We start from the raw sequence: 25,882 nt of genomic DNA, 5'->3' as shown, positions 1-25,882 counted from the left end.
CGATCCATAGCTCAGATTGCGAATTAAATATCACTAAGTAATTGTGATGTCGCATTAGGGGCGGTTGGGTAGCCTAGTGGTTAAACCATTGGCTCGTCACGCCGACGACCCGGGTTCGAATCCCCACATGGGTACAATGTGTGAAGCCCATTTCTGGTGTCCCCCTCCGTGATGTTGCTGGAATATTGATAAAGCGGCGTAAAACCATACTCAGTCAGTCAGTCAGTGATGTCGCATTGCTGTACATTTCCCTGTCGGAGAAGTCATTCTCACAAGATACATATTCCCTTGTTTGGAGAAGGTCTATGGCTGTTACGCCCCAGTGTTGCTAAACATCTTGTAGGCCTTTAGTCTGACACAGACGCAGACCTCGCATGTTCAAGTTCAGATCTGACAGGGGCTGAAAATATCATTCCGACATGAATACAATATCTCAGTGTTTTCCTAAGTAAGTGGAGTGCTTTCTACAACATTGGAAATAACTGTATCGTTGTCCTTCTGATATTCCCCCGAACGGAAGCTCTACCCATTTAGGGTACAATGTGTAAGTTACAGAATTGTAGGGAATACTCTTAAGACTTTTCTACTTTGACCAGGATTCTTCGAACTTGTAACAGTCGTTTGAGAAGATCAAAAGAGAAAAGGGTAGTGCGCGATGTATCTGACGGACGTATATATATGGAGAACGTTCGAAGAACGCTATAAATACAATAATAGAAATACCGGTTATGTTTAAAACGTACCCTCAATCTGATAGCCTGAAGGATTATTGTGAAAGATCGCAGTATGTATCATCATAAACGGGCCAAGATAAAAGTACATGTCATTCATCCCCACATTATATCCCTTCTATAGACACGGGACATCGTTGTTACAGGTAGGGCAAACACTTTCTTCTAAAGGTATCTGACGGTTTCACGCTACATACATGTGTTCAGATTATCGAGATAACTAGCGACGCAAGTTCTCCTCCATCACACCAGAGACCATATAATCTATCATATGGCTTTTGATCACACATATAATTGTACAGATACTATACCCAGTGTTTATTGATAGCGATGAAGCAACTTATCAAAATTCACGGCCGACAGTATCATCTGCATTACTCTCTTACATAAGGTGAAATATCACCGGGTTGTCATGGTAACCATAATTTGGCATACTATTTATTGTGTTATACTTTAATCTGCGATTAGAATTGAAATCAGTTTTGACGTGAGCATGTTAAGAAAAGAGAAGCTGTAAAACGAAATGTATTGTGATCGAACCTATAGACTTTTGCAAACGCGAGTTTCAAGCCACCTACATAAAAATCTGTTTTCATGATAAATATCTGCTAATCCTTGGCACGATTCCGACCTTATCATGGGCATGTGTTTCTGAATCATAATCTAATAGTGATGTTATAAGGCGTCCATGCCGCGCCAACAACACATGCAGACAGGGGCGTAGCTTCCATTATAAAAAACAGCTCGAGCTTACACATGATCTTTGCTAAAAAATAATGTATCTTCTAATTCTTGCCAAAAATACCTACAAACACGTTCCATTTAAAAAGTGGAAATCCCTCTATGAATCATACTGACTACAGTATTCTTTAATTAAAGCATTACCATGTACAGTAAACAGGTTATTCTTCATATCATAACTTTCAGTGATGATTGTTTTTCCATCGACATGTATGTGGATGTTTTGTTACAGTCATGATTATATGTGAATTATCACTCAAATGCAGTTGTTTATTTATCATTTGTTTATCAATTATTTTAGAAAAACACACTAAAAACTCGATGTATGGTATCAATGCAGCAGACATGTGTAAACTATGTCCAAGCATATTTTGTATATGAGGAAATCACATTTCAATTTCCATGGTGGCAAGACTTCCGTCCAAATCCCCCCGAAATTTTAACGATGAGGAAAACTTTCTTTGAGTGGCATTTTTCGAAGTAGAATATGTCTTTCAGCATGTTCAGATACAATTAACAAAACACGTTAAAACTTATCCTTATCAGATGAGGAATATATATTCAGGTGAAATGATTTGACTAGAATGAAATTTAGAATGAAAGTCTTTCCACAATATTTTAAAGCTATAGAAATCATCAAACGTCAAACGATAACTCTTCAGGTTTCATAAAAAATGAAAATTGGGCAAGCCTCAATACCACCTAAATATAAGGCTTTGCAGCCCATAGGGCTTACACGAAAAAATTGGCTTGCTACGCGCCTGGCAAACGCACGAGAATTGCAATACGGGCCTCTAACCACTTATTCTCCGTGACCTGGACACACATGTGACTGAGCGTATGTTGGGACGTCGTCTGTCATACAGACCCCGAAGCAAATATATCCAAGCCCACGCAAGTCTACAAAATGTGGCAAGTCTGGATTTCCACAGCTTCAGGAGAAAGTCTCAGGGCACCTTTTCATTATATTATATTTTTTTTTTACTATGAACCTTTTTTTGTAAAATATGTTCATATCAGAGACTAGTTGTTAATCTAGTTCTCACGGGTAGAAGACAAATTATATATAAACATTCGTCCTTGTATCGGGATAAATGTATATTTTCCACCAAATGTATATTCGGAGGATATCAAAATCTAGGTTAAGCTATTTCAATCACATTTACAATTAAAAGACCCAAACAATGGTTTGTCCCAGTCTGTATCACAGTCACAGAACGATATTTTTTCCTCTGCCGTCTCCAGGAAAACTCACTGCAGGGTTCGGGTTATAGAGTGCCATACCAAACACCCACAGCTGGTGGGACCAACATCTCCAGTAACATTTACATCTGCCAACGCTTAATTCGCAAGTGGTGAGGCAATAAGCTAATGAGGCTAAGGGTCCTGTACCATGTTTGTGAAATATCTATGATGCCTTATATGAAGTCTATCATCTAAGCAAGTCTAGCTATGTATGGCGTTAAGTCACTGCTTGAAGAAAGGCTCCTTTAGAATTTTATTTGGTAAATATTAGTATTTCCATCATATTAGAAAATACATAGACTAACGCTTAATCTCTGAATATATATAATTTTGATAGTAACAAACAAACCCATTTAATATGAAAAGGCGCCCCAGGGAGACACGAGATTCAGTCCGGCCAGCCATGGCAGTTGTTTACTTTGTAACCCGACCCCCAAAGTGAGTTAGGTTTCTTACAGATGTTAACAGACCCTGGACATGAGGAGATCTAGACTTGCTTTATTTAAGGCTTTAGCATTGCAGAGAGGGCTTGGCAGTAGGGAAAATAATGTGGTTCAGGGACTGTGAGACAGACTAAGCAGTAAGGAAAATAATGTTGTTCAGGGACTGTGAGAAAGACTAGAAAATGCATGGCAACCTACACTTCATATTGACTATTATATGATTTAGGCATCATTTTAAAACACAAGGGTTATTTCCTTTGCGTTAACTGACAGGCTTTCGGTGTCAAATTATTTGGAACTCCGGCCAAAGGTGATGTAAGCTGTCTGGAAATATGGCCTTTTTGTAATGCTTTGTTTGCACATAATGTTAAGTGATTGTTGTACATATGATGTTTTTGAAGGATCATCTCAGCTGACTAATACTTTGCACGTGTTTCCCTTTCCATACCCGTAAAAGTTAATTTTCCATATATATGTCTGTAAGAAAATACTGTAAAGTAATGGAATGGCTGAATTTGGCCACCTGAGGTAGTGACCACAGCACTCTGGTTATACTGCATTGAGAGAGGACAGAGCTTGGCAAGATACCAATAAATATGCTTATCATGTAAACCTTTATCTGATGTTTGTGGAATGTGATTTTATAATTGAAGATGCTTCCTGCACCTGTAGCCCAAATATAGATGATGTTAGTCTGTGAATCTTCAAAATTACTTCGTCTCTTTTTTTCAATTGAAATTAAGATCTTTGCCTTTTATCAAAATAATATATTTTCAGTCTTAATGTGCCTATGTTGGGAATCAAACACCGGTTTTTGACTTGACAGGCGAACGCTTTAACCACGAGCGTACCCCATCATTCCTTGATACTGTTAAAGAATATACATTGGTACATTTATTATACATTCAAGATTGAACCCTGTTTTGTCACCATATATCCTTCAGTTTTTATGTTAGTTACATGATCTGCACACTGATAATTTAAAAGAGGAATATAAATAATGATTGTTTGCGATCTTTATCCAATTTAGTTTTCCATGTATCTAGTAATTTTCAGTTTCTATTTCCTGGAAATTCTGTACGAAGGTACTTTTTAACAGTTTCACCCAATAACAGTAAAGCATACAGATAATACGTTTCGGTACTTTGATAGATTAATAAGTACACATTATATTCCATGATATTGAGATACCAAAATGATTAACATAAATATATAATGTATAACAAATTAGACAACAAAAAGCAAAAGCAAAAACAACAACGCATGAGCAACATAATGCTGTCAGGTATTAAGCTTTCAATAATTATCGAAACTGCTTAGTTATGAGCTAATTGCAGACACTACAATTTTCTATAGTCTACCCAAGAGATGGAAACAAAATAGGTCTATTATAAAAATTATAAACTAATTGCAATCACTACAATTTTCTATAGTCTACCCAAGAGATGGAAACAAAATAGGTCTACAGTATATTCCGTCGGGTAACTGAAATTTGAGAACACGTCCTCATGGGATAATATCTGTATTCCGAATCAAAAAGAGGTCATACCAAGTATGTGCATGTTCACACATTTACAATAGTAATTTACACCGGGAATCATTAATACATTGTAATCATCTTTTATGAAAGTATAGATAATGAAATTTGTTCAGTTATGATCAGTCGGATAACTCATACAAGTGAGCACTACAATTAGGGACCTACCGGTTCATGTCTGTGTGAACACATCTGTCTGTGTTTTATTGTAATTAGCAGTGTCTCCTTGTATAGCATATATAAGAAGTGTACCTAAGGTCAGTTATTTAAACTGTTATGTAATTTCCATTACAAAAAGTATAAACGATATTACCTACTGGTCAGAAAGACTTATCAGTACCCAAACACCGACCCACCACCACCACCCCGCCACACCCTCTCTCTCTCACACACACACACACACACACACTCCCTAACATACATATAGCTCTGGGTGCCGTTGTACAAAACAACCTTAGCGCTAAGGTTACCCTAAGTCTATGTTAAGGTATGGGAGTTCGCGCTACGGTCAGCGCTAAGATTGCTTTGTGCAACGGCACCCAGGCTGGCCCATAGACCCGATATTTGAACCTTTTAAACATACATCATATGTATGTCAAGAAAGACACGCACGTTATTAGTGGTGCTCAGTCATGGGTATCACTTCACCATGTGTTTCTAATTATCTCAGTACATTATGGCGTGGTCGGATGCGCTAACGAACCCTATTTGACAGTTATATTACAGAACCATTGAAATACATGTCACTCTATTTACCCATTACCAACCATTTACGCATGTACTAAATATATGACAAACCTAACCCTGGTCATATCAGATTCCAAGGGTATTGAAATGCATGTCCTACAACCACAGCATTTACATATGTTACACATGTTAGGAAACACATGAAAACAATGGCCAGATTTACACACCTGTGAAATACATGTAAATGCAGAGTTGAATGTTCGTTTATTTTAACACCCCTTCAAACGTGTGTAAATCTGACGGCTAGATGATACGTAGATTTCAAACGTTGTTTATATGGCCGCCGGATGAAACGAGTATTTCCTGACGTTAGTAAATTTGGGTAATACAGTCATTTTGTGTGGTGGATGTCGTTCATAATCATCGGTCATATTGATCTCATTTGAACGCATGTAATCAATATTCTACCATGGCTACGTGAAATGCTCGAATTTGATTGGTCAAGCCATAAAATCAGACGGTATCAATTTGGATTGAAAATGCGTCTGATTTCAAGGCGTTTCACTGCGCACGTATACAACACTGCCGCACTACTTCAGCTTGGCCAACAACATGACTAATATCAACACAACACACGTGATGGAAATGTGATGAAACATTTATTAAAACTCGAAAAATACAATTATACGATTTCTCCTCCACAATTAGTAGGGGACCTCACTATCATAATTATTACCTTCTATTATAAAAATATTCAAACTCAATTACAATACACAGCCCCAAACATAAACAAACAATATCTAACATGTCATAAAAATCAACAGGGTTCAGGTTCGACAGTCAGTCAAGTATTTTCGAATTTCAACCATTCGCAAAATGTAAACACTGGCTCGTCCGCCATTTCAAACTGTTGCGTAACTGTCTACATCCAAGAAAATAAGTAGGCCAGACGATTCCATTATAGTGTGGCCAGGGGGGTACAGTAACACGGCACACAAAACAATAGGCTGGTTTCGGTCTTGTGGAGTTATGATTATAAAAACCAAGCTCTTAGGTGTTACATTATTGCATTGCATAAACAGTTGTTTGTTTTCTTTGGACAGAATATTTTTATGTTGCAATGTTAAAAAAAAATACGAACGGAACCTACCACTCCTTTATCAGACGAGTTCAATTCGCCTCTCATCCCATGCCGGATTACGCAGTGTCTCCCGCAGGACGAGGAAGTTCGATGTTAAATCGGTTATGGTAGAATGGAGATAAACATACTGTGTTTGGAATACGCGTTCGGCTTCAAATGAAATTTAGAGACTATCAATTCGGTCTAACATTCATCTAATTTCCAAACACAGTACGTTTATCTCCTAATTGCTGCACCCTTTATGCGATACACTGACATTAATAACAATGAATAAATTATTCACAGACCACAAACACACGGCTCGTTAATATGACCGTTGTTGAATGGCCAATTTCAATTAAGCAATTAAGAATTAATATATCTGTCCATCCAAAGTAAGAATAAACCTAAAAGAATTGTAAATCAGGGCTGCAATATAGCCACTGTTCTCTCATTACCACTGGAAGAAACTTACCAGGACAGAGTTCTCTCCCACGTTTTTATATTACAATCAGACTCTTCCAATGTTCTTAACTGACATGTGTCCTTTTAAGATCCAACCGCCTTTATCGAATACCAGTATTTAGAACTAATCGTGCCAAACAATATTTTGTGCCCGTATGAAGTATTAGCATTCTTAACAGTTAAACCCTTCTATGTTTTAGAGGACATGCAACACATGTGGTCTCACGTTTGTTCAAATTGCTTCCGTTCACATATCAGTCAATGGATATCCGGGGGAATGAAATGGACAAATGTCATAATGATCGTATTTTGAGCATACACCTTGTATATGGCGGTTAGCACCTGGTGCCATGTACTATATTGTCCACAATTTGTTCTTTAGAACAAAGAAGGAGACTCTTGATCTCAATGTCATTGATAGTGCCTTTTTGGAAATAGTCTCCCAGTACATATCCCGCAAGTGTGATTGACTCAAATTTGTCTGCTAACACTGAACTCATATTTTGCAAAATGCCACCAAAGACTTTACTGTATGGAAGATTTCAGGTTAAAACAAAGCTTTGACATTTCTATTGCATCTGTTTTATCCAAAGCGTTTTAACCATCTCTATTCAATAATGGTTAAAAACTCCATTCAAAGTAAGAATAAACTAAACAGAATTGTAAATAAGACCAGCAAAATGCCCAGTACTCCCTTACCATGAATTGGGAGACGTTCACCAGGAAAGCGTTCTCTCCCACGTTTTTAAAATACGAATTGATTTTTATATATAAACGATTGGGGATCTGTGCGGTGGAGGTCCAGGATGGTAACCCTCCTCTTTATTGAGCAGAAAGCTTAACGGATTTAAAACAAAGGACCCGGAATATTCCCCTTCTGATTGGAATGGCATCCTCCCTTCAGCTCTTCAGTATGGAAGAGTCTATTAAGGGCGTGGGTATTGTTCTAATCTGACCGTGTAACAATTGGCAGTTTCAAACTGTGTAACTAATGGCACGTGTAACTAATGGGAGAGAACCATTAGAATAGACCCTGACGTCTACACCTGCCTTTGCGAGTACATCTCAAGTTGAATCGACCATTAAGTCATTAAAGACTTCAGTAAATGCTTTCTTGTTGTCAGTCCAGCACATCCATTTTAGTCATACATAAATTTTGATTATGTTGTGTCTGTTTTCGTCGACGAATACTTTACAGTGAACATTTTAGCGTGTGGGCAGAGATCAAATGTTGTTGAAATGGAAGTCAAGTTATAAAATGATTGTCAAAGTAACTTTTATGAGTTTCTGCGTTTCCTCTTGGCATGTACATGTATATGTGTGTTATATGTGTTAAGTGTATATACTCCTTCATCTTTGTAAATATATTCTGCACTGCCATTATTCACATATCAGATGTAAATTAAATTTATATTGGTGAAAGCCTCCTAAGTGTGCCCCTTGGGCCGAATCCATCTGTTTCTTTTAAACACGTATGCATAAAACATATAAAACCTCGAAGCGGTCTTTTGTGACGTCATCCGGTTGTACATTTGTAACTACTTCAACACAGCGTGGACCCGTAAAGATCAGGATAAGAATTAATCTTCAGCAACCCATGCTTATCGTAAGAGGCGACTAAGGGGATCGGGTGGTCAGGCTCGCTGACGTGATTGACACATGTAATTGTATCCCCATTGCGTAAATCTATGCGCATGCTGCTGAATTCTGTACCAGACTCAATGATTTAGAGACCGATGCCATGTGCCTAGAATATTGCTCAGTGCGGCGTTAAGCAACAAGCAAACAAACAGATACAGCGTGATGCTGTTGGTCACAACACAGCAACACCTCTTGTCAGGTTACACCAGCACCAGCATGTTTGGAACTTGTATCTTATTTCTGAATGCTACTGTTTTCCACTGATGGTGCCATATTAGAACTACAATGACATGATAGTATTTCTCTACCCAGTCGTTGCAGCGTTCCATAATACACGCACGAAATATAATACACGTTTTCCGTTCTTGAAGTCATTGAAAAGAATTATGTATGTTCTGTAGTCACTTGTGAATTGAACTAAATGAAAGGTTTATCTGATTAATGAGTATCCAAGAAATTATGTTCATCTATTAATTAGACGTCGCTTCCTGTTTTTGAAAACATTTTGTCTGGAATATACGCCTATGAAGACGTTTAGATAATGGCGATATTGCACAGTATTACATATGAATAATTCCTACAAACAGTGTGGTGTAAGTGTCGGCTGGTAGATATATTTTATTCAGTAGTGTTGGCCCTGAGACCTACAGTACAATGACAATTGCATCTAGATGCACGTGGTGCTAGTAAAATATTCAGTTTCTATTTGACACTGAATGAATTTGTCAGATAAACAATTATATTGATTTCACAATATCTTTATTGTTTGAATTTAGAAGATTTGACAATGGGTATTCATCGATTACAGTTTTTACGGACTTGAAAAATAATTAGTAAATGATATTGATAAAATATTCATCACTTGGCCGTACATTCATGACACTTCAAGGAGTGAAAAGAGAGTTATAGGTCATGTGGAATTCAAAGATTCGTGGAGACCCATCTGAGCGTAACTCGGCGAGTAATATCTGTAAATCATCCCTCCACGGACAACATGAATCCACGATTAATGTAATCTTCGTGAATTCATCATATTTTAATTATAACTGTGCAATAGTTTCCTCGTTAAAACATATCCCTGCGACACCGTCGCATGGCGGTAGTAGTGTTGTGCGACGTCCAAAACACTTCTTTATCTTTCTTATGTAAGTTGTATAATGAAGCATACGGATTTATGGAACTTCTTGATTATTGCATAAGCTTAACTTATGATTATTACATAGAGCGACGTTTCTGTGCAGATCCTTCCACCGTTAAGTCGCATGCTTCATTATTGTCTCATCAATTTGTAGAGCGACGTTTCCGTAGGGGGTAGGGTCGCTGGGTTGGTGAATAGGTGGGTGGGTAGGTGGATAGGTCGATAGGTCGGTGGGTAGGCGGGTAGGTGGATAGATAGATAGGTAGGTGGGTCGGTGGGTAGGTTGATAAATAGGTGGGTGGGTAGGTGGATAGGTCGGTGGGTAGGTAGGTGGATAGGTCGGTGGGTAGGTGGATAGATAGGTAGGTGGGCAGGCAGGCAGGCAGGCAGGCAGGCAGGCAGGTAGGTGGGTAGGTAGGCTGGTCGGTGGGTGGGTAGGAGGTTATGTGGGGCGGTGGTAGGCAGAAGGTGGGTAGGTCGATGGGTGGGTAGGAGATAAGGTAGGTAGGTGGGTACCCTTCAACTCGGGTAGATAGACGTAGATAGTCTATTCATATTCTGGCTGTAGATATCAAGACATACATAGTTGTGCATATTAGGCTAACAAGCCTGGGTCCCGATCTACAAAGTGTTCGTAACGTTACGAACTGTCGTAACTCTATCAGAGGCTTGCGAATATCGTAGCGCTACGAACGCTTTGTGGATCGGGACCCGGATCTGCTTGTCGTCGTGACCTTTAGGGTCAAGGGGCGGTGGGGTATACCAGTAGTTAAAGCGTTTGCTTGTCACGTTCAATTCCCCACACGGGTACAGTGATGTCGCTGAAATATTGCTAAAAGCGGCGTAAAACTAAACTCACTCACTCACTTTAGGGTCAAGGAAATGACGAGATATCAATCACCACTGTCACTACTTTTCTGGTGATAGAAGGTCGGAAATACTTAAAACTAAGCAACAGGATGTAAACACAAAACAGACAAAACATAGGTGCTCATGATTTATCAGGCTTGTACACTTGTCAGTACGTACATGGCAGTAGACAGTTTTGTCAGTTGTTTGGTCTTTGAGTACTCAGTATCTGTCCCTCAGGGGACAACATAACCATCGGCAGGGGCGCAGCTAACTTTATAAACAAAAGCCCGGGTTTACACGTAGTTGTTGGTAAAAGGGTTAGGCAGGCCCTCCATACTATCTAAATATAAAACTTTCCGGCCTATCGTATTGAAACCGAGAAGGGACATTGTCGTTATGTCGCATTGTCGCCCTCTCAAAAACAAGTAAAATGAGGCAAAATAAACCAAAACGCGACAACGCGACATTTCGCCCATTTGTCGCATTGTTGCGATGTAGCGTGTTGCGTTTTGAATAATATTTTTCTATTCCTCCAAAGGGCGACACGCGGCATAGCGACAATTTTCAAGGTCAAAATATGTCGTGTTGTCGCGCGTCGCCCTATCTAACATGTGTAAAGAGAAGCCTAAAAATTCACTAAAACGCGACCTGCAACAATGCGACATATTCACATGTCGCATTGTCGCGTGTCGCGTTGTCGCCCTTTTCGATTACCGGTGCGCATGCGTAGAAAGTCCATGAGTCTACGCATGCGCAGGAAATGTTATACTCTATTTCACACTTCAGTGGTCTTTTGTTACCTCCAATGATTTTTACAATGAAGTAGTACGCGTAATGATAATGGGGGCTGCTTTTCTTGAACTTAATGCAAATCTTTAATTGTTGCTTTGAAAATTATTGTATATATTGTAAATGTATTTTGCCAATCAAGTGTGTTTAGCAGCAAGACTAATTATTTCACCCATATTAAGCTCACAGGTTGTGAAAAAAATCAAATATTGTTAAAATTCAGGCCAAATCGGCAGAAACATCAAGTGATGTCCACGAATTGGTCACTATGTTCCACAGTGTGGCTCCTCAGAGAGATTCTTGGTACAGTCTTGTCCGACGCTGATGAACTTGTTCAGCCAGCAGTGGATGGATACCAGGTAGAATGAGATGGTAATATCACTTAACCATCCAGCACCTCAAATACAGTTTTGGGCGGCTTTGAACGTGATATTCTTCTTGGGAAAACGCCATACAAATGGACTGTTATCATTATGATTTTAAAAGCGGTCAAATCGCTTGGCAGAGTTGCGTACCCTTGGAGTGCCAGAAATCAACCCTCGCTCGTTCCCTTCCTCCCTCCCTCCGCTCCACTTCCCGCTCCAACCACTCACTCCACCCCACTCCACTCCGCTCCACTCCACGCACCTCCGCTCTTCTCTACTCTACTCCGCACCACTTCGCTCGACTCCACTCACTCATTCCACTCCGCTTCGCTCCACTCCGCTCCACTCACTCACTCACTCACTCACTCACTCACTCACTCACTCACTCACTCACTCACTCACTCACTCACTCACTCCACTCCACTCACTCCACTCACCACCCACCTCCTCCACTCCACTCCACTCCACTCCACTCCATCCTCCCTCCACTCCACTCACTCTCACTCCTCCCTCCTCCTCCATCCACTCACTCCACTCCTCCACTCACTCACTCACTCACTCTGCTCCCCTCCCGCTCCACTCACTCACCCGATTCCTCTCCACTTCACTTCGCCTCCACTCCCTCCGCTCCACTCCTCTCCTCTGCTCCCTCCCCGCTCCCACCCGCTCCACACCCCGCTCGGTCATTCACTCCATTCATTCCACTCTCCTCTCCTCCACTCAACTCACTCAACTCAACTCAACTCAACTCAACTTCACTCCACTCCGCCCGCCCGCCCGCCCACTCACCCTCTCCGCTCCACTCCACTCACTCAGTCACTCACTCACTCATTCCACTCCACTCCCCTCAGCCCGCTCACTGACTCCGCTCCGCTCCTCTCCCCGCTCCCTCTCCACTCACTCACCAACTCACTCACTCACTCACCCGCTCACCCGCTCACCCGTTCACCCGCTCCGCTCCACTCCACTCCACTCCAAACATCGAAAAGTAATCATGCTTGTGATAAAATCCGCCGTAACTAATAAAACGCGACAATGCGACAACGCGACATTTTGATGAAATGTCGTGTTGTCGCATTGTCGCGTAAGTCGCGTTTTGTTAAAATATTGAGAACAGTATGTATTATAACGTATTTATTAAAACAGTGACACGCGACACGCGACAATGCGACAACGCGACATTTTGATGAAATGTCGCGTTGTCGCATTGTCGCGTGTCGCGTTTTAGTCAAATACGTTATAATACATATTATAGTCAATATTTTAACAAAACGATAAATACGTATCTCGATACTGGGGCACCAATACGATACGTATCGCGATACTGAATTTCCGACATGTTGCGCCTAACAAGCAGCCATTACCTGTAAGTGGATACCATAGCTCACCAGTCCCCAAATATTGTTAGCAGTTATCTAACTCACATCTTTTATCGTCAGAGACGATTACATGAGAAGAGAAAGGACAGCTGACCATCAACCACACTCTCAAAGCCAACTCATTTTGTTGTTCTGTATAAGACAATTACAAGAGACAAATTTGATAAGCACACTGTTTTATAATCTGTCATGCTTGTAATTCACAAAACCAGGATACATATTGAGCGAAATGTCACAACTTAACAACAGTTAATAATTCACTTTATCTTTCAGATTGTAAAATGCAATATGAATGGATTCTTTGACAAATGTTAAACCAATATAGCAAAAGCGTAAGTTGAGCTTGCTCATTCTCTCTGGAATGTAACAAAGTGCAACAATAGTATATTGTAGCAACTGTCAATGCAGATAACGCACACTTATCATTACAACAATTTCAAATAGCTTGCCACAATTTTAGATTTTTGCTTAAATGTCACTTCAATAAAATTTCACAGTTCACACTTCACTGCTAACTGAACTCACTGACACACAGTTCACCAATAAAGTAAAACCGTTACATGCACTGGCTCATTCTCTACAGATTATTACATATGATTGAGACGTTGAAAGTCTCAATGCAAATGAACTACGGTCGATAACTGTTTGCCTCTGGTTTGCAATACCCCTATAGTTTATGACGTTCAAGGTCTGTATGACAGACTTAGTATTAGGCCTTAGCCCGCAATCTCAGTTCAATGTTCAACGATCTATACAAGTCACACACTGACCGAGAATCGGACAATTTGCTGACCATTGTAAGTTGCTAAGTCTAGTCAGTTGTTCACCTGAAATAATTCGGGAACGTATGGTGTAAGTCAACATAGGGAATTGCATCGGGCATCATTTTTGTCACTGATGCATCGAATTTGGAAATGTCCTCCACATGTCTACCACAAAAACTCTTGAAAGCTTTACTGAGGCCTTGAATGTTGTAACCTTGGTCTAACAACTTCTGAGCAAGAGTGGCATGACGCTCTTTGAAATCCTGATAAAAAGAGCACAACGACCTCAACAGATCAATAGACAATACATCATACGTCAATGCGTCATATTTTCCTCAGTGTTACATACTAGATAATAGTGACTTTATAAAATAGGACTAAATAAAACATTTTGAGGATTTTACTCAATAACGAGAACACACAAAGTCTGTCTCAGCTGTGTCACGTAATCAGTATTGATACACACTGACCTTCATTTCCAAGTTGTAAGTTAATAAGCATTGTGTGTTAAGCGTTCAGTTATGCATGTGCCGTCCCAAGTCTAATCCGTCAGTGTCGATATACGCTCGTCTTGATTGCGTTTTATGAAGTCGTTGACTACTCGTTCGGAGAGAGAGAAGTAAACATTACATGATAACTCCGAGAAAACTGTTAGATGAGTTCAGTCATTTTAGTCATTATACATATTTTATATGCCAGTCAGTATGCAATAATATTATGGAGACAACTTTCAGAATATCTTGCAAAAAAAAACTGACGGAAACATTGAATCCATTGAAGAGAATGTATTTTCTTGGCTTTTAGTGTATAAATAATAAGCCTTTGAATGCAGTTATTCTTATAACAAAACCTGTGCTTTATGGATGTTATATAAAATAAGTCAAACCAATTTTTAAACCTCTACAACAAGAAATATATGGATATTATCAAATATATGAACTACATTCTCAAACTGTAATAAATCCTGTATAAATGTTTTAAATATGTCAATTCTATGTTTATTACATCTACATGCACTAATATATTTAATGTATTTTGAAATGAATGGGAATGTACCTCAAAAATGGGAATACAAATACAGAAAACGATATGGTAACAGCGCATACACACACATATCCCCATTCACAATACATGCATAGTGTATGACATAGCGCTGGTCTCATAGGGCTGGAGCAACATGAAACGTTCCACCCATAAACCACTTGTCAGCACGGTGGGGCAGGTTCAGCATGTTGTCTAAAGCAAAAACTAGTATCTTGTCGTGTCGCCGTCGTCAATACACAAGAACGGCTGTCCATCTTTTGTTTGAGTCCATGTTCCCTCGAGTCTAATTGGATAATATAGTTGCACGTTAAAAGAGGTGGGAATATTAGAAGACGCTATCCAATCAGAGACTCGCTCTACTATTCGGTGCGGGTCTGTAGCCTGAGATTTGTTTACTTCCGCGCATATGTCCTGACTTCGTCCGAGAATGGACGGCAAAATTATTGAAAACTTTATATGGGAATAAAATCATCAGGTTTGTGATACGCAAGGTGCTTTACAGAGGCCAACTGAGTTTATGCAACGGTCAAAGCGATGGAAGCGTTTGTCAGAACGAAACCGAGCCCGAGCCGGGCCGCCATTTTGTTTCGAGCCTAGTGGTTAAAATGCGTCCACATGTCACGCCGAAGACCCGGGTTCGATTCTCTACATAGGCCCAATGTGTGAAGCCTATTTCTCGTGTCTCCTGTTGTGATAGTGCTTGAATATTGCTTAAAGTGGCGTAAAACTATACTCACTGACTAACTTACCCCTCCAGCTGACGCTGCAAGTCACACAGTGTCTTAGAAAAGAGACAAACACGTGTACTTTTTACATATTAACTGTATCTGGATTTCTTTAATAACATCACTATAACACAGATCATCAAATTCAATGAAAACTGTTTGTAGGTGGGTATCGCAATTGTTCTATGTCGTCGCTGTGACTTTCCGTAAAAAGTCTTATTGTTTAATTTTCTGCAAAAAGGTATCGGTAATCTCTGTATTGAATAGTATTTCCTTGCCAGAACCATCCATTGGAGCCAGCCACTGCACGGACTTCATAACCAGAATAAGAACAGCAGGTGCCACAACCAATGTTGTGGTAGAAGGTGTCGACCTTGAGGAGCTGGAGCAGGACCCAGTACAGTGGCGGTAAGAGGAAGCCCCATTTTCCTTGCGGCTGCAGCTTAGGGAGCAATCACCGTATCTACTGCACAGATCCAAGTCTGAAAAGAAACATGCAAACTGTTTAAACTGTCTGTCAAACATACACATGGAAACAGTACCGCAACATCTTATGTACTCAATGTGTTAATACGTTACCATTAGCCATAGCAAAGGAACTTATCAAAAAGTCAAGATGACATACTATCTGGATGAAATGCGGGTGGTTGCGGTGTATTCTGCACCCATAATATCCCAAACATGTCATTGAGATATGGAATATGTACGTATAAGATCGATGACGTAAGAAATGCACGATGTGTCATGACGTCCATGAAGACTGACCTTGTGTTCAGAGGATGGTCCTTGAAATGTGGTACAACAACCCTGCCAAGGATGTCAGTGACATACCGTCGTCCATTCAACCTCAATGTCTATACCATCTGAAACATAGAGTACGAACAGCTTGACTGTCGCATGCTTGCATGAATATGGTGCCTTACAGTATGCACCGTCGTTCTTGCAGGCAAAGCAATGACCATTGTCGTCTGCAGGGAGCTTCCGATATATGCAATGAAGCAAAGATGTTTACTGCAGATGGTTGCGTTAAATATTGGTGATCGACCATTTACCAACAGGATGGGGAGGGAAGGTTCGAAGAGGTTCGTTGACGTTTAGAAACCTATTGTTTTTTCACTTATGAATAGATACACTTTCTCCAGTGTGACTGCGGTGGACTTAGATCTCCAAAGATATACCCGTGAAGATCCGGGGCCGACTAAGGAGGCAGACTCACTGGGGTGAATGACTCAATGTCGTTGATCGATGCCCATGATGTGAATCAGTAGATTGTCTGGTCTAAACCCAATTAATAATTAATTATCATATAGCTGTGCAACATTGCTGAGCAACATACACGCAAACAAACACCAAAGATATGACAAGGCTATAAACATGCCCTTTTCCATGATATTTACAACAATGAAACAAAGCATTCCGTCTTATGATACCTGTTCGGCTCAATCCAACAATACAGAAACGTCTTCATGTTGGATCGTCCATCCCTGTGCCCTGTTCTACGTGATTTCAGGTGTGATCCTCGGCAACCCCAATTTTATGGGCATCGTGGGACAGATAACGACCTTATGTATGTACGTGTAGGTGTAAATGTACCAATTGTTATCATTTATGATGTCAGTAAGGATATAACACTCCTCGGCTCTGGTTGTTATGATAACCCAAATTACACCTACACATATCATATCGGTATCTTCCAATAAGACAGGCCTCCCAAAGGACAGACCGCTTAAAACAACACATTTTATGGTTGGTTGCCTAAGGCTTAATTTAGCTGTACAGCTTGTTCAACTTGACCTCATAAAGTGAATACTAATGCAACATATGTTATATTTGGGATTACACTTTCTAAGTAAAGTACAGATTCTAGTACTTTTTTGGGGGGTGTGGTGGGTGGGGCGTGAGTCCCATGCGGGATTCCAACCCACACCCTCGGTCTAGGCGTCTGACTTTGTGTGCTGGCGATTAGGTGCCTGACTCTGAGGGTGTGGGTTCGAATCCCGCATGGGACTCAAACCCCCACAAAAGTACTAGAAAAGTACTTTCAGTAAAAGATATTTAATATGCTACTATACTCTTCAATAATTAAATAGGGGTGGACAGCATGGCTCAGCTGACTAGTGTACTCATTGAGTCTGTCTTATGGGAGGTCTGTCTTCTGGGAGTGAACCATCATATCCATCACGTGTTTCAGTAGTCTTGTAGGTTAAAGATTATCTGCAATTATCTAGTAGCATTGTAAGTATAATTGTAACCCCTCACAGATAAACACTAAAAAATATCCGTAGAATCAATAGTTGAAAAGAATATTTAGTGTCATAAATATCACTTGTAATATCATTGTGAATTATTTAATTTATGTGTACGGTGCCTAAATAATCAGGCATGCATTTATGTTGAAGGAGCGTCAATGGAAATTTTGTTGTTTGGATCCGACTCATTTGATCAGAGCCACGATGATACAATTCTTGATATTAGTTTATACTATCCCTACACAAATTAAAGAAGCAACATACTGGCAAACAAGGATAAGTTGGACCGGCGCAGAGAACGCGTTTACGAGAAGTAGGCGGTGCACGGCAATGAGAAAATCAATTTGGTTTGTGAAAGGTAGAGCAGATGTAAGCTAGTGCACGTGCATTACATGCCGATGAAACTGATTCCGCGCGTAGCTGCACACGCCTTGCGCCTAGCCTCACCCATCGCACTACACTTGATCGCGGACAACCTGGGGCCCCTTCGCTAACAGTGGCAAACGCCAGTGGGCGGCCCTCATACATGCTAATACAGGTCATTTGTCAGGTCGGCGCTCAACTTATCTTTGTTTGCCAGTAGATCAGTTTAAAAAAGGATTACCAACTTAAAAGGATACATAAGAGGCGATGTTACCAGTCAGTAATATAATAACGTATAAAAACACACGCACCGCGTCAGTAAAGACAACACGCCTTTTCCTAACAGCAGAGACCATTGTCCAGTGAGGAGGTTACATGTTCAAAGGTACAATTGCTATCTGTGGTGTTTGCCAGGGACATTTCACACATATGACCACTGCGAGCGTGGGTTGCCGGATAACATATCATGGGGTCTATGTGGTATTTGGTGACACTGAAGCTATTGCGAAAGTTTTACCGTTATCAGCCTCGACATACAAGAAAGTATAAAAGGACTATAACTGAGGTCCAGCAAACCCACACTCACAAAAAGCACAGGGTACTCGACGGTCCCATCATGAAGTCGCTTCTTATTCTGATTTGTGTTGTTGGATTGATTCACATAGGTATGGTAGGACGGAATGCTTCGTAACACTGGAGTGAGTGAGTGAGTGAGTGAGTGAGTGAGTGAGTGAGTGAGTGAGTGAGTGAGTGAGTGAGTGAGTGAGTGAGTGAGTGAGTGAGTGAGTGAGTGGAGTGAGTGAGTGAGTGAGTGAGTGAGTGAGTGAGTGAGTGAGTGAGTGAGTGAGTTTCAACAATTCGAGTAATGATACACATGATTCCCATTTCAGCGCACAGTGTCTGTGTTTCTTGTAAGCCCGGCAGTTCCTCATGTGATGATCCATATTCTCCTTCGGGACCTGAATATGCAGCTTGCGGTTCTTTCCGTGAGTAGATGCTTCGTTTAATTTGGCTTTCATGTCACCTCTATAATTCTTCTCATAGAACAGATTAGATCGACACTGTGAGATTTCACTGTAGTTTCTGAGTTACCTGTAGGTTTGTCACCGTGAAGCTGAATTTGGACTAGCTGAATTAAGGGAGCGTAAATTTCAACCAGATTATATTGTCTTAAATGTACTGTATGTGTGCGATAACAAGAGGCCCGCTTTACAGAAACGTCACACTTTACACATGTCCGAAGCATTTCGATTTATAGATGTGGTTCGTCCTGTTGTAAAAACATAGCGCCGAAAAAACGTCAGCTTTCAGACAGTCGCATGATCACAGAAGCTTGGCCATATACAAGTCTTTTTATCATAATATCTGGCGAGACAAATATACAGTGTGTGATTTTAGATGTTTATTGTGCAGTATCAGCACCAGACCATCTTGATGAATATAACAGTAGGCCCGCCAAATTCGAGCAAAATGTTTGACGGTAAAATGTGAGCACGCTATTCCAATGATTATCATTATAATAATTGTTATTGTAAACCAACATATGAATATACGCATACCACTCTCACCCTTTTTAACCACTGGTAAAATGTCCCACCTGTAACCCTCTCTGTTTAGAAAATAAAAAACCCACAATATTTCACGAGTTTCATTGTTTAGAGTCATTTTCAATTTGCTCAAGTTAAGGGATGCTCATAACATGCTTATAATTAAACGTTTGAGTATAACATTCTAGGGATTGCTGGTAAATCAATTGTTTGTACGGTGACTTGTTATACCTCCCTTTCCAACATGAGCTGCTAATATTGAGGTTTCACCGAAGTATGTGTGGCATGAAACAGCTATATTGACATATATATTATATAATGTACTCTAATGAAAATATGAAAAAGGCATAACATTCCTAGAGAAACTAATACAATTATGCTTCGAGCAAGGATTCATTTCTTTGGAAAAGTAATTTATCGTCACTTTGATTTCAGACAGGGACCTGTGCACCAAATACGGCGGCAGCTACCACATCGCCTGTGGTTCTTTTACAACCAGTGTCAGCTGTACGGTAACCTGCGGTGCCGGACCTTTAACGCCTAGCCTCCTCCTCATGGCTACATTCCTCGCTTTCGCAATCAAGATGGTGCATTGATAAAAAGTGTTTGTCGAATCCACTGACCGTTTTATGTTCTTGTTGATATATTTGTAATTGTTAACACATTTTGTCATTGATTATTTTATCGACAGTTGCTGAATATGAACATGCATGCGTCATTGGGTTATCGTGCATAACGAACTGCTTAGCGGTGGACCAAAGGTACTGTAACGGGAGTTACGTCCTTTAGTGGATCCAATGTGAGAGCGAAGCTCGCGGGCATTCGTCACCACTCGCCCCTTTCCGTAAACGCTATTCGGCTTGTCCCGGAATAACACGAGTTGGTCACGAATGGCTCACGGGGAGCCTGTTGTTAAGAAATGTTATGACATGAATTCACTTGTAAGACAGAAAACGTACCACGTGTATTGTTTGTATTATCCTTTATTTTGCACTGTTCAGTCTATATTAACAAATATCCATGTTATTATTATCTTCTAAAACCAGAGACTATATAACAGATAATCCTGTTAAATGGTCTCTGCCAAAACACCAGTTTTGACCACTATGAGTAGCCTGTATTTGTGTACATGAATAAAACAGTGAAACAGAAAGGTAACAGTACGATACGTATCGCGAAACTGAGGTACCAATACGATACGCATCGCGATACTGAGGTAACAAGAAGATACGTATCTCGATACTGAGGTACCAATACGATACGTATCGCGATACTGAGGTAACAATAAGATACGTATCTCGATACTGAGGTACCAATACGATGCGTATCGCGATACTGAGGTAACAATACGATACGTATCTCGATACTGAGGTAACAATACGATACGTATCGCGATACTGAATTTCCGACATGTTGCGCCTAACAAGCAACCATTACCTGTAAGTGGATACCATAGCTCACCAGTCCCCAAATATCTGGTAACAGGTGATCTAAGTCATATCGTTTATCGTCAGAGACTACTAGAGAAAGGAGACCGCCTCCGTGGTGTAGTGGTTAGAGCGTCCGCCCGGAGAGTGGAAGGTCGCGGGTTCGATCCCCGACCGCGTCATACCAAAAGACGTTAAAATATGGTACTTGTTGGTCCCTGCCTGGCGCTCGGCATTAATGGGTACAACAAGGACTGGTCGGCTCGGAGTCAGTATAATGTGTCTGAGTGGGGTATTCATGCTTCACTGCGGCATGGTATCTCAGTGGGCTAGCACTATAAAACCAGCTTAAGTCTGGGCTAGTACAAGCAGCCGCACATACACATACACACGCATGCACGTCGTCATATGAGCGAAATATTCTCAAGTACGACGTTAAACCCAATTTCACCTCACCTCACCCCAGAGAAAGGACAGCTGACCATCAGCCAAGTACCCATCAACCACACTCACTAAGACAAGTCATTTGTGTTGTTCTGTATAAGACAATTACAAGAGACAAATGTGAAAAGCACACTGTTTCATAGTTGTTCTGTATAAGACAATTACAAGAGACAAATGTGAAAAGCACACTGTTTTATAATCTATCATGCTTGTATTTGACAAAACCAGGAAATACACTTTCTTCAGTTTCCATTCCAGTAAATATTCAGTGAAATGTCACAACTTAACAACAGTTAATAATTCACTTTACCTTGCAGATTGTAGAATGAATTCTTTGACAAATGTTTAACTAATAAAGTAAAAGCGAAACTTGAACTTGCTCATTCTCTCTGGAATGTAACAAAATAAAAACAATTGTATTAACTGTCAATGTAGATAACGTACACTTAACAAAACAACAAGTTGAAATAGCTTACCACAATTTTAGATTTTTACTTAAATGCCACTACAATAAAATCTCACAGTTCATACTTTACTGCTCAAATCAACTAACTCATTGACACACAGTTAACCAATAAATTAAAACCTGAACATGCACTGGCTCTTAACATGCACTGGCTCTTAACATGCACTGGCTCTTAACATGCACTGGCTCATTCTCCCGAGAGTATGACATATGATTGATACTTTGAAAGTCTCAATGCAATTGAACTACGATCATCAACTGTTTTCCTCTGGTTTGCAATATCCCTAAAGTTTATGACGTCCTTAATTCATCTTGGCAAATGCACTCTGTCCTGATACAGATCTCTTACAGGCCTTCATTATGACGAGGGTCCAGTCATCGTTGAGCCTTTAGTTGAGCGTGGTGGGAGAGAGATGACAGTACTGATGTCTGTTCAAGTTAGTCGTATTTCCCGTATACACGAAATATTGGCTTTTCATTTCACACACACTGTTTATACGGCACCACAGCTTCATAGTAAACTGGAATATTACAATATTTCCAAAAGGGAATCTCTATTTTCCCAGACGGGTTCTCATATCAAGGAACCGATTGGTTTTGGTAGCTGGAATGGTCTGGCATTTTCCAATCATATTAGGCGCAATGTCGTATCTTATGCGAAATCGTAAAACTGTCGTCATAGGGTCAAATAGATCAAGAACGGGCTTTAGTAAAAGTTTATATATGAGACATTGTTGCAACATCAAAATAATATTCGATATACGTCAAAATATAGACTAACAGCTTGTCTCTGAAATGAACATATTTTACAGAGAAAAAAACGTTTTTTAAAATTAAAATACAATACAATAAAAATGAAGTCCAGAGACTTTCTTCATTTTTTAGAAACTGTGGTAATCTAGACCTGACATACTTTCCAGACATGTATGGGCTACATTGGGTATATTTTCTTTCAGTGTCTGTATGACAGACTAAGTATTAGGCTGTAGCACGCAATCTCTCTCTAATGTTTAATGATCAATAGAGGTCACAACTCAAACTGCGAATCTTGAATCTGCTGACCATTGTAAGTTGTCAGCGCACTAAGTCACTACTCGCACGTTCATATGACGAATGTGAGAAGTTGTTCCGCCATTGCTGATGTCGATCTAGGGCCCGGTGTCAGCTGAGAACTGTACTGACAGCTGGCGGTCTAAATGGTTCTCCGCTCAAGTCAACACGCCACCCTGGTGTCTCTTCCGGTCATACAGTGGATTCCTATCCTGTCCCGTGAAGTTCACTTGTCATTATGGAGGCGCTTCTGCAAGTAGTTCCAGTCCATTTGACTTGAGGTCATGATTAGGGGCATGTCACCATGACATCGATCCCTGGTCGTACAATTTCACTGGGAGACTGTAATTATGGTCATGCAGTACAATAGTCACAGGAGCATTACTTTCTTGCTCAACACTTACTCATTATGTCACACTCCGGCGCAGTGATGACTTAGCATAACATCACTGCCACAGGCTAATTTGCATATCACGTGACCGGACTTTTCTCTTGTTTGTAAGCAAACGCGCATATTCATAATAAAAAGAGACTGGCCTTACGCAAGCTTTTCGGCGCGCTCTTCACAATGTTTTACATTGTTACATATATATTCTTCCACAACTGCGACAGTGACGTTTATGACAGTACATATTTAGATATCAAACTGGCTGCATCGTTTGCTCTCCGTCGGCTTCGATGACAGCACATGGAGCCGTACAACCTATGTTTTCTCAATGAAACTAAACCATTCTATCAAAGATGTTTAATTAGATGTGCAGACTCGTCAAAATAAAGAGTTGACGAATCGTCACATCTTTCTGGCCTGTGGCAGAGGTACTATGCTGGCTTGCCGCATGGAACTCTGGGTAGGACAGTGTCATTATGTGTGAGAACCGTTTGAGTTATTGGAAACAACATGTTACTCTGACACACTAACATAATTTCGCACAATGTAAGCAGTTTTATTATTGACGTTTCTTTCGTTGTTCCCTGGGCAGTGGGTTAGTCTAGTGGTTAAAGTGTTCGCTCGTCACGCCGAAGACCCAGGTTCGATTCTCCACATGGGTACAATGGGTGAAGCCCATTTCTGGTGTCCTCCGTCGGGATGATATTGCTGGAATATTGCTAAAAGTGGCGTAAAACTACACTCACTCACTTACCCGTTGTCCTTGATACTTACCCTAAGTCGGACCCCAGGAACAATTGTCAGTAAACACAATGACCACAACAACTTAATGTGTTAATGTAAAAAAGCTTTCAACGAGGTCGCCACATTGATTACGTGCTGTGTGGTCTGCAATCGCGTCATCGCCTAACGTGTTCTAAACAGCTTTGAGGTACACTTTACAAACTGGTATCTTCACAAGTGTACAATGTGGTACTGCTGAGAGTAAAATGGCTGATTAGAATATATATGCAGTTAACAATGCATTAGTCATGATAACACAATCGGATTGTTTTCCATCCGGATTGTGAATGCAACTGTCCACAGACAATATATTGGTCGGCCGTAATTAAGTCATTTATAGGTGAATTCGTATCACTTGATAGTGCATTTTTTCACATATCTGATCCATAGTACTTGCCTCTTTGATTGCAACCCCCTTGTTTATGTGTTGCAATATACTTATTAGATCTCGTTTTCTCTGTGTATGTTTTTCAAATTGTACCTAATTCGGGTTTAACCTACTTAATTAATTACTTAAACGTGTCTCAATGTTGGAATAAACTTGTAATAAAAATGTATTCATTTTGAATGTGAAATATAATGTGAGGCTTGGGGAGACTCATCATAACATCGAAATTCACTAAACCCCTTTGTGTCGAACTTTAGGTTGTCTCGAAGTCCGCCATTCGTACTTTGGTGGGAAGACACCCTCCTTAATATATTTTTCTATGTGTACATGTGAATTATATTTATAGAGTACTGATAGTAGATCTACGGAAGCGTTGAAGGGACGTGAGTAGGAGAATGTTATTTTCTTTATATCGTGCACACGAGATACTAAAATGTGCGCACGATGTAATATACTGTGCGAACGATGTAACAAAGTGTGTGCACGATGTAACATAGTGTGCGAACGATATAATATAGTGTGCGCACGAAATGAAGAGAGACAGGATTTTTAAAAATGATATATCGTGCACACGAGATACTAAATTGTGCGCACGATGTAATATAGCGTGCGCACGAAATACTATCACGTGCGCACGAAAAGATGTGACATCTTTTTGGAAAATTTATCACATCGTGCGCACGAAATGTATCACCGCAAAAACGTTATTATAAAGCGTGCGCACGCAATACTGATGCCTCGTGTGGTGTCCAAACCATTTGAAAAGGCACGAATATAAAGTACCTGCTGTACGACATGATGTTCAAGTTGAGGAATGGCGAGCTATTGCCAGAATCATTTATAAAGGTTGGCAAACTGCTAACTACTTCCCAATCTACCTGACACCAGTAGCAGTCGAAGAAGCAATGTTTGGTGGACATTGCTGTGATCTAACTAAAGCGTTTCTGTCAACTCTCCCATGTCCAGACCGAAAAACCACCGAAACGGCCTTGGAAAACTTCTCATTAGTTGACACTTACGAGCTACTGGAGGTGTTTGATAACCTGAAATGTAGAACATTTATTTCCAAGGAAACTATTGTCAACATTGTACTAGAGATTGCTCACAAAGA

At 40.3% G+C, this 25,882-nt stretch overlaps 1 protein-coding gene across 2 annotated transcripts in view; it reads left to right on the top strand.

Annotated features, from left to right (window-relative positions):
• Nucleotides 1-20,444, top strand: part of LOC124272183 — an 87,123-nt gene extending 66,679 nt beyond the window's left edge. The window contains exons 2-3 of one of the 2 annotated variants that reach the window (XM_046707324.1): nucleotides 19,169-19,264; nucleotides 20,261-20,444. In XM_046707324.1, the coding sequence (XP_046563280.1) occupies nucleotides 19,169-19,264; nucleotides 20,261-20,421 (257 nt within the window). In that variant the 3' untranslated portion in view covers nucleotides 20,422-20,444. The remainder of the gene's footprint in view (nucleotides 1-19,168; nucleotides 19,265-20,260) is intronic. The other variant, XM_046707322.1, reaches the window with a different exon arrangement.
• Nucleotides 20,445-25,882: the final 5,438 nt, after the last annotated feature.

This window comes from Haliotis rubra, unplaced genomic scaffold (genome assembly GCF_003918875.1).
Source record: "Haliotis rubra isolate DU_JTF1 unplaced genomic scaffold, ASM391887v1 Scf167, whole genome shotgun sequence".
NCBI lineage: Eukaryota > Metazoa > Mollusca > Gastropoda > Lepetellida > Haliotidae > Haliotis > Haliotis rubra.
Note: the sequence above shows the minus strand (reverse complement) of the source record. Positions and strands in the feature narration are given on the sequence as shown.